General features: G+C 46.4%; 1 protein-coding gene across 1 annotated transcript; it reads left to right on the top strand.

The window, feature by feature from the left end:
- Positions 1 to 8,548: 8,548 nt before the first annotated feature.
- On the top strand, positions 8,549 to 15,494 carry LOC144690177 (F-box only protein 5-like). The gene is made up of 4 exons (XM_078557627.1): positions 8,549 to 9,361; positions 11,312 to 11,402; positions 14,027 to 14,200; positions 14,768 to 15,494. Exons 1-4 carry the CDS (start codon positions 8,550 to 8,552, stop codon positions 15,014 to 15,016), a joined length of 1,326 nt encoding a protein of 441 aa, XP_078413753.1. The 5' UTR covers position 8,549; the 3' UTR covers positions 15,017 to 15,494.
- Positions 15,495 to 16,254: the final 760 nt, after the last annotated feature.

The raw sequence follows: 16,254 nt of genomic DNA, 5'->3' as shown, positions 1-16,254 counted from the left end.
GGGAAACAACCTCCCAGCATCTACCCTGTCAAACCCCCTAAGAATCTTATATGTTTCAATAAGGTCGCCTCTCATTCTTCTAAACTCCAATGAGTACAGGCCCAACCTACTCAACCTCTCCTCATAAGAAATTCCCTCCATACCTGGGATCAACCTAATGAACCTTCTCTGGACTGCCTCCAATGCCAGTACATCTTTCCTTAGATAAGGGGACCAAAACTGTTCACAGTATTCTAGATGTGGTCTAACTAGTTCCTTGTATAATTTAAGCAAGATTTTCCTATTTTTATACTCCATTCCCTTTGAAATAAAGGCCAATGTTCCATTTGCCTTCCCTATTATCTGCTGAACTTGTATGCTAGCTTTTTGTGATTCATGCATGAGGAATCCCAAATCCCTCTGTGTTGCAGCTTTCTGCTGTCTTTCTCCATTTAAATAATATCCAGCTCCTCTATTCTTCCTGTCAAAGTGCAAAACCTCATTTTCCCACATTATATTCCAGGACCTGGCAGCCAATTTACACACAGTAAGATCCCACAAAGTATCAGAATGAATGAACAGATAATCTGTTTGTTTGATAATATTGACCAGGACACCAGGGAAAACTCTCCTGTCCTCCCACACAGTGCCATGGGATCTTTTACATTCACTTGAGATGACAGACATTTCTTCCAAAACATGGCACTTCGGGCAATGTCGCACTTCTATCTAATGTTAAAGGAAGTGAAAATGACTATTAACTCCTTTAGCTCCAAACTTGTATCCCTGCAGCCTCTGAACTAAAATCTACTCTCAGTTAGAGGGTGATGCCAGTGCTCAATCTCGACTCATTACCCTGGGTCTGGGAGGTGGAAATCTTGCTGAAGTTCTTGCTGCCCCATTTTACTGTCCAGGGATCTCTGCTCGATGTGAATGCAAGGACAACATCCCAAGTTGTCCCGTGATGTGCTTACCCTTTGGTCCAATAGCATAAGCGTCATCATTGGCTGACCCTCGATTCGAGGATGACGTCTGCTCAGGGTCACGAGTTTCTGCCATGGGTCTTCATGTGACTGAACAGTTCAATTCTTGACGCACAGGTCTCTGGGCACGGTGACCCATGTGTGGTCAAATGGCACAATGGCAATTACTGTACAGGCTCAGATAAAACAATGCAGTAACGGGAGGACCAGGAAACAGGATTGAAAAGTACCAGCACTTGAGGGTGTTGAGTGTGTCGGTAGTGGTATAATTGTAACATTGGACTTATCAGCCACCTCAGAACTCATCGATCCGGAATGGAAGCAAGTTATCTTCAATCCCGAGAGACTGCTAAGAAGAAGAAGCATTGTGACATTCCCACTGGGCCACCGCAGATAATGACCTTAATCTGCAGGTGAATTCAAGTTTACTTGCTTGTCAAATACAGAGACAGATATGGGGGTTGAGATTCACAGATTACACCTCACTGTGGAAACTGCTTCCTCTGCATTCTGTTGAAATAATTGAAGCGGAAATCAGGATTGATGAACTGGCCCAGTCTATTGCGCAGGCAGTGAGGTTAAAAATAACAGCCCAGCTCACCCCACCCTCAGAAACCAGAATATTGTGAGACTTTTCATCAATGTGACTTGCACTTGTAAAGGGCCTTTCACCACCTCAGGCCGCCCCAAAGCACTTCACAGCCAACGATACACTTTTACACATGCAGTTACTGTCATAATATAGGAAATGTGGCAGCCATTTTGTGCACAGCAAGCTCTCACAGGCAAGAAGGATAATATGGCCAAATGATTTGTTTCTTTTTTGTTTTGGTTGACCGAGAAGGTAATGCTCGTTTGCTCCAAATATTCGGCAGCCAAATGTCAGTATGCAGCCAGAGGCAGACTAGTTCAATATTATTTTGTTTGTTACTTAGTCACTATTGGTTGGGGAGGGGGGGCAGAATGGAGGATGCCTTTTGAACCATTAAGGATGGTCATGTTGGCTAAATAATGGAAGAGAGGCTATAAGACTGATTCTCACTCTGTCTTTGGCTGGTTCTGGATATTAACAACTTGCATTGATGTAACATCACAGAGGCAAAAAGGGCAGAAAATGACACAGTGCCAAGATTGAGAAGTTAGGAGGGGTGAGGTGGATTTGAAGATGGGTCTTAGGAGAGGTGCCAGGGTTTAGAGAGGGGATTTCAGAGCATAGGGCACGCTTAATGGTGGGACAAATGGAGGGGGTCCTCACAGGAGGCCTGAGTCTGAGAAAGAGATTTTGAAAAGGAGGGGTGGGTTGTAAGGTTGGAGGAGGTTACAACATGGGCAGAAGTGAGACCATGGAGGATTTGAAATATGATACTTGGGGAATGTAGGCACCAGTGTAGAGGAGAAATGACACAGTGATAAGGGGGTAGGCGTAGATGTGCTGAAACTCAGAGGCTGGGAGGTTAGCTAAGAGACTCCAGAGTTACTGGGAGTGGGGAAGTGTGGTCTGGAGTTTGGGGTCAGGAACTACCTATTAGTATATGGCCGGTGGGGTGATCCTCTTTTCTGGGAACACTTTAAAAGAAAGAAAGAGAGGCAGAGAAATTTAAGGGTGGAATTCTGGAGCTTAGAGCCTAAGCAACTGAGGGCACGGCCACCAATAGCAGAAAAATTAAAATGCTCAAGAGGCCAGAACTAGAGGAGCGCTGAGGGTTGTGGGGCTGGAGGAGATTACAGAGACAGGGAGGGGGGCGAGGCCATGGAGAGATTTGAAAACAAGGATGAGAATTTTAATTATGAGGTGCAACTTAACCGGGAGCCAGTGTAAGTCAGACAGGGGGTGGGTGGGTGGGTGGGGGGTGCTGAACGGGACTTGGCAGCAGACGCATGGGGAACACCACCACTTGCAAGTTCCCCTCCAAGCCACACACCATCCTGACTTGGAAATATATCGGCCGTTCCTTCACCGCCGCTGCGTCCAAACCCTGGCGCTGGCTTCCCAACGGCACCGTCGTGAGTGTGTCAGTCCAGGGGTAACACACATGGATGTGGGTGTCAGCAGCTGGTGAGCTCTGGGGTAAAGTGATGGAGGAAGAATGGGGCAATGGGGCGGCTACGTGGTCAGAGTCACATCTTGGGGCCAAATGTGACACTGAGATTGTGAACAGACTGGTTAAACCTCAGAGAGGGAAACAAGATGAAACTTTACCCAAACTAACTCACAGCCTCTCCTACTTTTATTTCCAAAGTTGCATTTTACTTTCTGAGAACAAGACGAACTTTTAAAAGTCTTGTTTAAATGATTTTTCGGCTTCCGGGGGTGCTCTCCCCTGATTGGCTGGTCCGACAGCGAGGGCGCCGATTGGACGGCGCGGCAGCCAATCAGGAAATGAGTGGCTAAATTCAAAGATTTTTTGGAGCGGCGGCGGCGGCGGCTCAATTTCAGCGCCTTTTTCAGCAGAACCGGGATCCAGCCCGGAGAGCGAGCGAGGGAGATCCAGCCCGGAGAGCGAGCGAGGGAGATCCAGCCCGGAGAGCGAGCGAGGGAGATCCAGCCCGGAGAGTGAGCGAATGAGAGATCCAGCCCAAGCCCAGGGTGAGTGAGAGATCCAGCCCGGGGAAAGTGGGATCCAGCCGGGAGAGAGAGAGTGGATCCAGCCCGGGGAGAGCCGGTGGCAGAGTATCGGCCATTCCTGTTGATTCTGAACATCCTATCCCACCCTTGGGTGCCCGCGGGGTGGGAGAGGAGAGGGGGGGATCTCGGGGAAGACACGTGAATCTAGGAATGCCCCTGGGGATCTGGGTGGAGGGTCTCTGGGGATCTGGGTGTAGGGTCTCTGGGGATCTGGGTGGAGGGTCTCTGGGGATCTGGGTGGAGGGTCTCTGGAGATCTGGGTGGAGGGTCTCTGGGGATCTGGGTGGAGGGTCTCTGGGGATCTGGGTGGAGGGTCTCTGGGGATCTGGAGGACGCCTGGGGGACATGGGGGATGCTTCTGTGGGACCTCGAGGGACCTGGGAGCTCACTGTGGGGATCTCGAGGGATCTGGGGTGTCACTGTGGGGATCTGGGTGTTCATTGGGAATCTGGGTGGAGGATTTCCAGTGATCGGGGGGAGGGGGGGGAAATGTGGGGGTCTGGGTGGTAGTCTCTGGGGATCTAGAGGGTCACTGTGGGGGTCTGAAGGGGATCTGGGTGCTCACTGTGGGAATCTGGAGGTTCTCTGGGGATCTAAAGGGTCACTATGGGGGTCTGGAGGGTCTCTGGGGATGTCTCTGTGGGGATCCGGAGGGGTCTCTGAGGATATGGGGGGTTGCCTCTGTGTGGACCTCGAGGGATCTGGGAGCTCACTGTGGGGTTCTCTGGGGATCTCTGGGGGTTGCTATGGATCTAGGGGGGGGTCACTGTGGGGGTACAGAGGGTCTCTGGGAGTCTGGAGGATCACTGTGGGGGGCCTGGGGAGTCTCTGGGGGTGCCTCTGTGGAGATCTATGGTTGTCTCTTTGGGGATATGGCGGGGTCTCTGGGAACATTGGCGTTGCCTCTAGGGATCTGGGAGCTCACTGTGGGAATCTTTGGGGATCTGGGGTTTCTCTGTGGGGGTCTCTGGGGACTCACTGTGGGAATCTCTGGGAATCTGAGGGGATTCTCTGTGGAGACCTGGGTTTGCGGATCTGGGCTGCTGCATGTTAAGCCGGGAGTTGGGGAGGGAACACTCATTTGCAAACTCACTAGCTCATTAACTTATTAATGAAACCAGGTCACCGACAGTGGACAGAGCTGCCGGGGCTTAGAAACTAAAGGGAAATTCTGCTTGGGGAGTGGATTTAACTCACTTTTCCCCAGAGTCAGTCCATGTTAATGCGGGATTTATACTCCATTGTCCTGAGAGCTGCCAGAATAGGAAAACAGTATCTCTGATTAACATGCACAATCTCAGGTTTCCAGCTCGAACTGGAATCTTTTGCATTTTTTGAAGCAATTATTGAGCTGAGAATTAGATTGAGTAAAATCAGAGTGCTGTGCACAGCTTTAATCCTCACACGTTTCTCTCCCCACAAAATGAAGCTCTTTTTGTGAGGTGCTAGTTTGATGTTTTACTGAGTGCTATTACTTCCTGGATAACTGCGATGAAATCGCAGAGTCACAGAATTGTTACAGCTCATTCGTCCTGTCCTGCCTGCTCTGTACTCCAAATTTGGCTAGTGCCTCCCCACCATCCTCCTCCTCCCCCTCCCCCTCCCATTAACCACCACTCTCTGTTTCCTGTCACTCAGCCAATTTCATGTCCAAGTTTCTACTGTTCCTTTTATTCCATGTGCTATAACTCTTCCCTCAAGTCTGTTCTGCAGCACTGTACCAAATGCCTTTTGGAAGTCCATGTACACCACATCAACGGCATTGCCCTCATCAACCCCCTCTGTTACCTCTTCAAAAAATTTCAGTACGTTAGTTAAACATGATTTTTCCCTTAACAAATTGATGCTGGTTTTCCTTAATTAAGCCGCATTTGTCCAAGTGACTGTTAATTTTGTCCCGAGTTCTTGCTTATGGAAGCTTCCCAACACCGAAGTTAAACCGACTAGCCTGTAGTTTGCTGGGCTTATCTTTACACCCTTTTTTGAACATTTGCAATTCTCCAGGCCTCTGGCACCACCCCTGAGTCTAAGTAAGATTGGACAATTATGGCCAGGGCCTCTGCAATTTCCAGTCTCACTTCACTCAGCATCCTTGGATGCATCTCATCCAGTCCTGGTTCTTTATCAACTTTAAGTACAGACGGCCTATCCAATACCCCTTCCTTATCAATTTTAAATCCTTCTAGTGTATTAATTATTTCCTCTTTAACCATGACCTTGGGTCTTCTTCCTTGGTAAAGACTGATGCAAAGTATTCATTTAATACCTCAGCCATGCCCACTGCCTCCATGCTTAAATTCCCTTTTTGGTTCCAAATGGCCCCGCTATTCCTTTTACCACCCTTTTACTAATTATGTGTCTAAAGAAGAGTTTGGGATTCCTTTTTATGTTGGCTGCCAGTCATTTTTCATACCCTCTCTTTGCTTCTCTTATTTGCTTTGTCACTTCCCCTCTGAAACTTCTATTTTCAGGCTGGTTCTCAGTTCTACCTGACGTCTGTCATAAGCTTATGTTTTCTTCTGTATCTTAATCTCTATCTCTTTTGTTATCCAGGGAGCTCTGGATTTGTTTGCCCTACCTTTCCCTTTTGTGGGACTATACCTTAATTGTGCCCGAACTATCTCTCCTTTGAAGTTAACCCATTGATCAGCTACCGTTTCTCCTGCCAACCTTTGATTCCATATTATCTTACCCTATTGAAGTTGGCTTTCCCCCAGTTAATTTTTCTCCCTCTGGTTTATTCTTTATCCTTTTCCATATCCAATCTAAACCTTATTGTTAGGGGAAAATTAAAAATGCTAAAAGAAAATACAGTAAGAATTTACTGAAAAACCCTTAAAATCTCCAGGCAGACATGGCTGCTAAACATATTAAGAGTTGAAGATTACTAGATGAACGTTGCACAGCCTTGAGAGTCAGGCTGAAGACACAAGCAGGACGTAAATTAGATTAGGTGTACTCCCCTCTCACATGGGGGAGGGGCAGATGGTTTTAGCTTAGATATGGGAAGACATACAATGGAAAAAGAGGGGGCTTTGATGAAACACAAACAGTGTTGAGTTGTGAGAACCAAGGTCTTTGCGTACGTGTTTTAATTTTGATTGGATAATATAATTATGTATACACCCTGTAGAATAATCGGGTAGCAAAATCACATGTTTATGTACTCAATAGAATAGAGTTAGCATGGGCCCAGTGTGTAGGTTACTGATTGATTGGATATATTCAAATGTACTCAAATGTATTATGATAAGAAAAAGTACAGAAGTAATGAAATGTAATCAGTCTGGGAGCTGGGTCTTCATTCTTAGGAATGATTGCGACTCCCTTGCATACGCTTGAATAAAACCGGTTAAAGGAAGCCTGAGTCTCTGTGGTCGCTGTGTGATCGGGGATTGTAACTTCTCCTCTTCAACTGGCCCATGTGGTAGTTGCAGGATTGGAGGGAATACCTTCTTCACTTATGATACAATGATCACTGTCCCCAAATGTTCTCCTGCTGACACTTGATCCACTTGGCCCACCTCATTCCCAAGAACCAGGTCCAGCAGTACCTCCTTTCTTGTTGGACTGGAAACATACTGCTTAGAAAATGTTCTTGAACACACTCTATGTACTCTTGTCCCCCTCTGCACTACTACTATCCCAGTCCATATTGGAAAAGTTTAACTCGCCCATTATAACTACTCTATAATTCTTTCACCGCTCTGTAATTTAATTGCAAATTTGTTCCTCTATATCTTTCCTACTAGCTGGTGGCCTGAAGACCACACCGGGCAATGTAATTGCAGCTTTTTTGTTCCTTAGCTCTAGCCAAATAGATTCTGTCTTTGACCCTTTCTGGGATATCCTCTCTCTCCAGCACAGCAATGCTCTCCTTAATCAATACCACCACCCACCCCTCCTCCTTTTCTTCCTTTCCTACCTTTCCTGAAAACCTAGAATCCAGGAATGTTAGTCTTAATCTCAAGGAAGCTGGGAAACAAAATGGGAAGGAGTTGTCCTTCAATTATATGTGACTCTGGACACTCCCCAGTCAGTGTTTATGTGCTCAGTTCTGGGTGCTGCATCTCAGATATATGGACCTTGAAGGGGGTGCAACATTCTTTCAATTTTGGCCTCTTCAGATCTCCTAGTTTCGTCACCCCATTACTGATGGCCATGCCTTCAGCTACCAAGCTTGCAGGCTCTGGAATTCGTCCCTAACCCTTTCGCCCTCTCTACCTCACTTTCCTCCTTTGAAGATGCTCATTAAAACTTACCTCTTTGACCAAGTTTTTAATCATCTGTCCTAATATCTCCTTATGTGGCTCGCTATTAAAATTTGTTTTATAGCACTCCTGCATGAAAGAAATGATTAAGCTTGCATTTGTATAGCACCTTTCACCACCTCAAGACGTCCCAAAGTGCTTTACTGCTATTGAAGCACCTTTGAAGTGTTGTCACTGTCGTAGTGCAGAAAGCACAGCAGCTGATTTGTGCACAGCAAGCTCCCACAAACAGTGATGTGATAATGAACAGATTCTGTCAGTGACATTGGTTGAGGGATAAATACTGACCTGGACCCCAGGGCGAACTCCTCCGTTCTTTTCTGGCCTTTTACATCCACCTAAGAGGGGTAGACAAGGCCTTGGCCTAACATCCTGTGCGAAAGATGGTACCCTGACAGTGCAGCACTCCCTCAGTTCCGCACTGGCATGTCAGCCTTTATTATGTGTTTGTGTGTCTGACTTGGGCGAGAGTTCTGGTCCCTGAGCCACACCCTCTCTACATGAGTTATCCCACTTTGAGCTGTGATTGGTCAGCACAATGCCCTATTCTAATGAGCTCCCCATTGGACAAGCATTTAGTTGACTTTCTCTCAATCAGATTTTAAAGGAAGTATTTATCTTAAATAAAATTTATTTTCCGTTTCAGTTGCCAAGGAGATTGTGACAACCACACCCCTTGATTCCTTCGACATGAGGTGTATCAGTCGTGTCAGCCTCTTGACCACCTCTCGGAATTGTACAGGGAGCCGTACCTGTTCTGGTGACAGTGAGAATGTGGAGATATGCTCCAGGAAGACGGGCAGCCTTCAGCATGAGTCAGACTGTCCGCGCCACTGCCACAAGACAGAGTCTGTGGACTCTAGCGTCAATGGCAGAATCACATCCTCCGCTGAGGGCGAGCTGAGTGACGCTGTGACAGCCAAACATAACCCTCGTTCTAAACCACCAGGCTGCTCTTGCGGCTCTTCTAATTGTAACCCCACCTTGTCTCAGGACAGTGGTTACCTGTCTCAAGACAGTGGTTGCTCGTCTCTGCTGAGCCAGTCCTCTCTCTTGGTTGAGGAGGAAGAGAATCTTGTTCAAGATGGCGATCGCAGAGCTAGGAGCTCTTCTGAAAGCCCAGCATGTGACGGAGAGCAGTCTTGGGACTGGCCTTCGGGGAAGGAGCTAGAAGACCCCACAGCCATTCCCCATGTGCACGGTGTGGCAGTGAATCCCAGTCTCAAGGCGAAGCCTGTAAACCTACCTGAGAAAAACTGTGTACCTGTGGAGTGGGAAAAGCTGCCAGCCCTGAAGGCTGGATGGGCAGCCTGCCACATTGTGGATCAGGAGGAAGGCAAGCTCAAGGAAACATCACAGGAGCAAGACTTCAATATCATCAACCTCATCGGCAGGAAGATGGGGCTAGAACATGTGGACATTTGGAAAGAGCTTTTTCACAGAGGATTCCCCGCACTTCTGAAAAAAATCATGAGGTTTCTGCCTCTCACTGTCCTCCTGAAGTAAGTTGTGTGTCCTAGTCTACTCCCACCTAACCCTCATGTATTGTGTTGCATTGAACCTTGTTTAGATCACAAGTGGAGCACCCAAAGCAGTTCCGGTCTCAATATTACAAAAGGGATATGGACGTACTGGCAAAATTGCAAATAAGGATTTACACGGATGATACCAGATCTGAGAAGTTACACCCATTAACAAAGGCTGAACAGGCTGGGGATCTTATAGCTAGAAAAGGGAATGCTGAGGGGTAACATGATAGAGGTTTCTGAGAATTGGACTAGCCACATAAATACTGTAGCTACAAGAGCAGGACAGAGGCAAGGAATCCTGTGATAAAAACAAAAAGCTAAAAGCTACTGCGGATGCTGGAAATCCAAAACAAAAACAGAATTACCTGGAAAAACTCAGCAGGTCTGGCAGCATCGGTGGAGAAGAAATCAGTTAACGTTTCGAGTCTTCATGACCCTTCGGCAGAGTTCTGCCGAAGGGTCATGAAGACTCGAAACGTTAACTGATTTCTTCTCCACCGATGCTGCCAGACCTGCTGAGTTTTTCCAGGTAATTCTGTTTTGGCAAGGAATCCTGTGGTGAGTAACTCACCACCTGACTCCCCAAAGCCTGTCCACCATCTGCAAAGCACAAGTCAGGAGTGTGATGGAATACTCCCCACTTGCCTGGATGAGTGCAGCTCCCACAACACTCAAGAAGCTTGACACCATCCAGGACAAAGCAGCCCCACTTGATTGACACTTCTTCAACAAACATTCACTCCCTCCACCACCGATACACAGTAGCAGCAGTGTGTACCATCTACAAGATACACTGCAGGAACTCACCAAGACTCCTTAGATAGCACCTTCCAAACTCATGACCTCTACCATCTAGAAAGACAAAGGCAGCAGATACATGGGAACACCACCACCCGGATGTTCCCCTCCAAGTCACTAGCCATCCTGACTTGGAAATATATCACCGTTCCTTCACTGTCACTGGGTCAAAATCCTGGAACTCCCTAAAAGCACTGTGGGTGTACCTACACCACATGGACTGCAGCAGTTCAAGAAGTTAGCTCACCACCACCTTCCCAAGGGCAATAAGGGTTGGCAATAAATGGTGGCCTAGCCAGCGATGCCCACATCCCATAAAAAAATTTTAAATAAGCATGTGAAAGGGTTTGATCGAGTAGACGTAGAGGAGATGTTTCCACTTGCAGGTGAGACCAGAACGAGGGGCCACAAATGTAATGTTGTCAATAATAAATCAATAGGAAATTCAGGAGAAACCTCTTGACTCAGAAACTGGCGCAATGGGCGCAGGCTTGTGGTGAATAGATGCTAAATCCTGTGAAGCTATGCAGAGATTTGTCTAATCCTGTTACTGATATGGTAGTGATGTCATGGTAGGGAGATATCTTCTGAGATTACATATTGCGATAGTATAGAGGGAGCTTCAGCCTGGAATAAAGCTTTGTCGTGGTCAAGAAACTTAAGTATATGATCCATGTTGACGTTCCAGTGCAGTGCCCTGGGAGCACATCCCAATGTTGGAGGGGGTAGGAACTGCTCCTTTCCCTCGGAGCGGGGAGCACTCATTTCTCTGCTTCAGTCCCTTTGGTGACAAATTACCGATATTCCCCTTGCCCCCATTTGCTGTGGCACAGTCGGCCATTTCGGAACAGCATGTGTGCTGGTCTGGCCTACCTTCATCCAGGACTGCCCTCTGTTGACTGCGTAAGCAGCAGCTTGGCTTGTTCGATGGTTTATGCTTCCCTGAAATTCCCAGTAACTGGAACCGAGATCGCGGTCGGGCCTGTCCTGTACCTTGCATTGTGGGGAAGCTGAGATGGAGACGAGTCTCCTTGAGGCTGCCATATTGGGTTCACTTGGAGCCACAATTCTATTTGTAAAACTGCAGTAACTGAAACCACGACTTTCGTTGTTCCTTCTCAACAGATGTGTCAAGGTGAGCAAGACTTGGAGAAAGATTGTTTTTGGAGATAAAACACGAAGCCAGTTCTTGAAGGAATCTTCTCGCTTGCAAAAGGTAAGTCATTGTTTCTTCCCTTCCTTTTTTAAACTGTGAACCCCGGTAAATACAGGATAGGCTTTGGGAGACAGCTCCAAAATCTGTGGTAATGACGAGCGCTGATACAGAAGTAAAGGGAACTGGAGTAGACCACACGGTCCCTCGAGCCTGGTCTGCCATTCAACAAAGATCGTACCTGAGCTTCTATCTCCACCCCCACCCCCATCTCCAGATCCCTTCATTCCCATAGTGTCCAAAAAGTTGTTGACCTGAATCTTGAATACAGTCAACGATTGAGCATCCACAGATCAATCACAACCCTCCAAGTGGAAAAATTTCTCCTAAATGGCCGACTGAGACTGTGACCTTGTGTTCTATACTTTCCATCCAGGAGAAGCAGCCTCTCGGTATCTACTACGTCAAACCCTCAGTATTTCAGACGTAACATTCAGCCAAGTCTCTTCTCGCTATTTTTGCTTAAACCGCTCTCTCCTGCTGCCAGCATTTGGGATCATAATCCTCATCAACTTGTCATTGCAGTTATCTGGTGGGGTTTGGTTGAAACTGCGTCATGACCAGGTGACACGGTTTAAAATCTGGGAGGGAGGGAGGGAAGAATTTGGGATTTTTTTCCTCCAACCATCCCCTCTCCCTGTCCGCCTTGTGGGACTAGCTCTCTAGGGTGCAATCCTTGAGATTACACTGAGTATTGCATTCCCTAGAATTCAGAAGGTTAAGAGGTCATTTGAATGAAGTTTTCAAGAAATTAGAGGGAACCGATAGGATTGATGGGGAGATAACTATTACCACTGGTTAGGGAGCCTATGACTAGGCGTATAGTCTAAAAATTAGTCAGAGCTTTCAGGAGTGAAATTAGGAAACACTTTTACACACAAAGGGTGGTAGAAGTTTTGAACTCTCTTCCACAAACAACAATTGCTGCTTGATCAATTGTTAGTTTTGTCACAAATGCTTTAGAAAGTGTTTCCCCAAAGTCCCCCATGAACAATGTATTTTTTTAAAATTCATTCATGGGATGTGGGCGTTGCTGGCTGGGCCAGCAATTATAGCTCATCCCTAGTTGCCCTTGAGAAGATGGTGGTGAGCTGCCTCATCTCACCTCGGGAGTTCAGCTCGTTTGTCCATGTTTGAACCAAGGTTGTAATGAGGTCAGGAGCTGAGTGACCCTGGCTGAGCCCAAACTGGGTGACAGTGGGCAGGTTATTGCTAAGCAAGTGCCACTTGATAGCACTGTTGATCATTACTTTACTGATGATTGAGAGTAGACTGATGGGGCGGTAACTGACTGGTTTGGATTTGTCCTGTTTTTAGCGTACAGGACATACCTGGGCAATTTTCCACATAGCTGGGTAGATGCCAGTGTTGTAGCTGCACTGGAACAGCTTGGCTAGGGGTGTGGCAAGTTCTGGAGCACAAGTCTTCAGTACTATTGCCAGAATATTGTCAGGGCCCATAGCCTTTGCAGTGTCCAGTGCCTTCAGTCCTTTCTTGATATCATGTGGAGCGAATTGAATTGGCTGAAGCCTGGCATCTGTGATGCTGGGGACCTCCTGAGGAGGCCGAGATGGGTCATCCACTCGGCACTTCTGGCTGTAGATTATAGCAAATGCTTCTGCCTTTTATTTTGCGCTGATGTGCTGGGCTCCCCTATCATTGAGGATGGGATATTTGTGGAGCCTCCTCCTCCAGATTTGGTTAATTGTCCACCACCATTCACAACTGGATGTGGCAGGACTGCAGAGCTTATATCTGACCTGTTGGTTGTGGGATCACTTAGCTTTGTCTGTCACTTGCTGCTTATGCTGTTTGGCATGTGCATAATCCTGTGTTTTAGCTTCACAAGGTTGACACCTCATTCTTAGGTATGCCTGGTGCTGCTCCTGGCATGCCCTCCTGCACTCTTCATTGAACTAGGATTGAATCCCTGGTGATAATGGTAGATTCGGGGATATGCCAGGCCAGGAGGTTACAGATTGTGGTTGAGTGAAATTCTGCTGCTGCTGATGGTTCACAGCGCCTCATGGATGCCCAATCTTGAGTTGCTAGATCTGTTTGAAATCTATCCCACCTCTGTCCTAAATGGGCGACCCATTATTTTTAAACAGTGACCCCTAGTTCTAGATTTCTCCCACAAGAGGAAACATCCTCTTCACATCCACCCTGTACAGACCCCTCGGGTTCTTATGTTTCAAGTAAGTCACCTCTTACTCTTCTAAACTCCAGTGGACACAAGCCTAGCCTGTCCAACCTTTCCTCAAAAGACAACCTCCCCAATCCTGGTATTAGTTTAGTAAACCTTCCCTGGACTGCTTCTAATACATTTATATCCATCCTTAAATAAGGAGACCAATACTGTACACAGTACTCCAGGCGTGGTCTCATCTGAGTACTGTACAACTGAAGCATAACCTCCCTACTTTTATACTCAATTCCCCTCACAATAAACGATAACTTTCAATTAGTTTTCCTAATTACTTATTGTAGCTGCATACTAACTACATACTAGGTTAGTCCAGTCCCATAGTTGTATTTGGTTTATCGGATGCTCTTTGTCCTGTTGTGTTTTGCTAAGTTGCTCCATGTATTTTTAACTAGTGTTTTTCTTTTCCATGAATAACCAGTGGTCTGCTGCTGACGTTCAGGTGGATAGACCCTTTCGCAGGTACACAGTTTCCCGAGGAGCACTCTCTTCTGTGCAACGCGTGGGTGTGAATTCCCCTCTGAAAAGCTTGATTCAGACAGACAGCCCTGCCAAGCTGAACCCCAGTTCCCACAATTGGATTCGGAACCAACGGGTAATTTAATTTTTTCCACTACCTTTTGTGTGATGAGGTTCTTCCTGATTTCACTCCATTTGGCTCTAATTTTAAGGTTATGTTCCCTTGTTCTCACCTTTCTCACCAGCTGACAGTTTCTCTTTCTCTCTACCCTGTCAAATCCCTTGTGGTTATTTTTAAAGACCTCAATCAAATCACCTCTGTCGTTCAAAACTCCAAGTAATGTAAACCCTAGGGCACTAATTTAACCCTCTGAGCCCAGTATCAACCTGGTGAATCTACCCTGTGCCCTCCTCCAAATCCAGTGGGAGTCTGATTTGACCCCTGAACAAATAAAGATTCAGTTCCTCCCCTTTACAGATGGAGCTGCCTTGCATTACACAGAGGGGAACAGGTTTAGCAGTCCCTTCTAGAGCAAATTGAACATTATGCACGGGATGGAAGTGGTTCTGAGGGGGGTCAAAGACTCCCCCTCTCCTCACTTTAGTTCCATCTCCTCGTCTCTCTCATTTGTGTTTTAAACTTGCCTCAGTGATTTCCCTACACCTTATAAATCATGGCGTGTGTTCTCTCTCTCTCCCCCAGCTTGTGAGGATACTCAAGTGGGACGAGACCCTCAAGACCTGCCCCCTGTGCACCTCTCCGGCCAAGTTTTTGCCTTACGAGCAGAGGGCAATCTGCAGCAGTGAGCACTGCTCCTACGATTACTGCTCGATGTGTTTCAACGCCTTTCACGGGTCAAAGGACTGCGCTCGCCGCCATTTCAGGAAAAGGTCCCAGTTACAGCCACAAGCCGGCAGCAAAAAGAGCAAACAGAACTTAAAACGATTGTGACAGAGGAAGAGCAAGAGAATGTGTGCAAATGTACACGTCCGTTAGAAGAAAAGGAAATTCAAAAAAAGAAAAATTGTATTTTAAGACAATTTTACGGAATATGTCGATCTGCAGTTTTATTTAAAAGTCCAGAAAGTTTGCTTAAAAAACTCTTTTTAAAAAAATGTAATATATGTACGCAGCAAAAAGTTTGTAACTGCCAAATGCACACGTCACAATGAACATTTTAATCATGCCACGTTTCCTGGTAAATTGTAACTTCCAGTGATAAATAATTAATTGTGTGTGTATTTATTTATATAATTGTCCCAGGACATTGAGCAATGAGCCGAGGTAGTATTTTCAATGTGTAGTTTCTGTTGTCCATTTGCTATCCTTTTAGAGTCTTCATACTGTTGTAAATTATTTCCTTTAAAAATTTACTTTGCTGTTTTTTTTTCTCTTCCTGTGTAAAGTGTTCACCGTTCAATAAATGCATAAAAACCTCTGGCTACTTTGGATTTTTTAAAAAAATCGAAGCAGGTTAGCATTGCCGCTGAGAGAGGTGGGGTAAATTGTGGGGTGGGAGGGGTAATGATTGCGAGTGGGAAGGTGGCGTGAATTTGGGTGGGGTGAACCTGGGACTTTCAGTGATGTTAGAAAGGGACGAGAAGACCAAGGGGACAAAAACAGAATTACCTGGAAAAACTCAGCAGGTCTGGCAGCATCGGCGGAGAAGAAAAAGAGTTGATATTTCGAGTCCTCATGACCCTTCAACAGAACTGAGTAAAATTAGGAGAGGGGTGAAATATAAGCTGGTTTAAGGTGGGGTGGGGTGGGGTGGGGGGGAGAGAAGTTGAGGGGGGCGGGGTGGTTGTAGGGACAAGCAAGCAGTGATGGGAGCAGATAATCAAAAGATGTCAAAGACAAAGGAACAAAGAGTTGTTGAAGGTGGTGATATTATCTAAACGAATGTGCTAATTAAGAATGGATGGCAGGACACTCAAGGTATAGCTCTAGTGGGGGTGGGGTGGAAAGACTGAAAGGCCATTCCAGGTATAGATTTAAAAATAATGGAAATAGGTGGGAAAAGAAAAATCTATATAAATTATTGGAAAAAACAAAAGTTAGGGGGAAGAAACGGGAAAGGGATGGAGGAGGGAGTTCAAGATCTAAAGTTGTGGAATTCAATATTCAGTCCGGAAGGCTGTAAAGTGCCTAGTCAGAAGATGAGGTGCTGTTCCTCCAGTTTGCGCTGA

The sequence above is a fragment of the Cetorhinus maximus genome, chromosome 14 (assembly GCF_964194155.1).
Source record: "Cetorhinus maximus chromosome 14, sCetMax3.hap1.1, whole genome shotgun sequence".
NCBI lineage: Eukaryota > Metazoa > Chordata > Chondrichthyes > Lamniformes > Cetorhinidae > Cetorhinus > Cetorhinus maximus.
Note: the sequence above shows the minus strand (reverse complement) of the source record. Positions and strands in the feature narration are given on the sequence as shown.

Excerpts from the sequence above, each read along its gene's own strand:
- LOC144690177 (XM_078557627.1), top strand. The coding sequence starts at position 8,550 with ATGAGGTGTATCAGTCGTGTCAGCCTCTTGACCACCTCTCGGAATTGT. Across the intron at positions 9,362-11,311 it reads CCTCTCACTGTCCTCCTGAA|ATGTGTCAAGGTGAGCAAGA; the intron begins GTAAGTTGTGTG and ends CCTTCTCAACAG. Across the intron at positions 11,403-14,026 it reads AATCTTCTCGCTTGCAAAAG|TGGTCTGCTGCTGACGTTCA; the intron begins GTAAGTCATTGT and ends ATGAATAACCAG.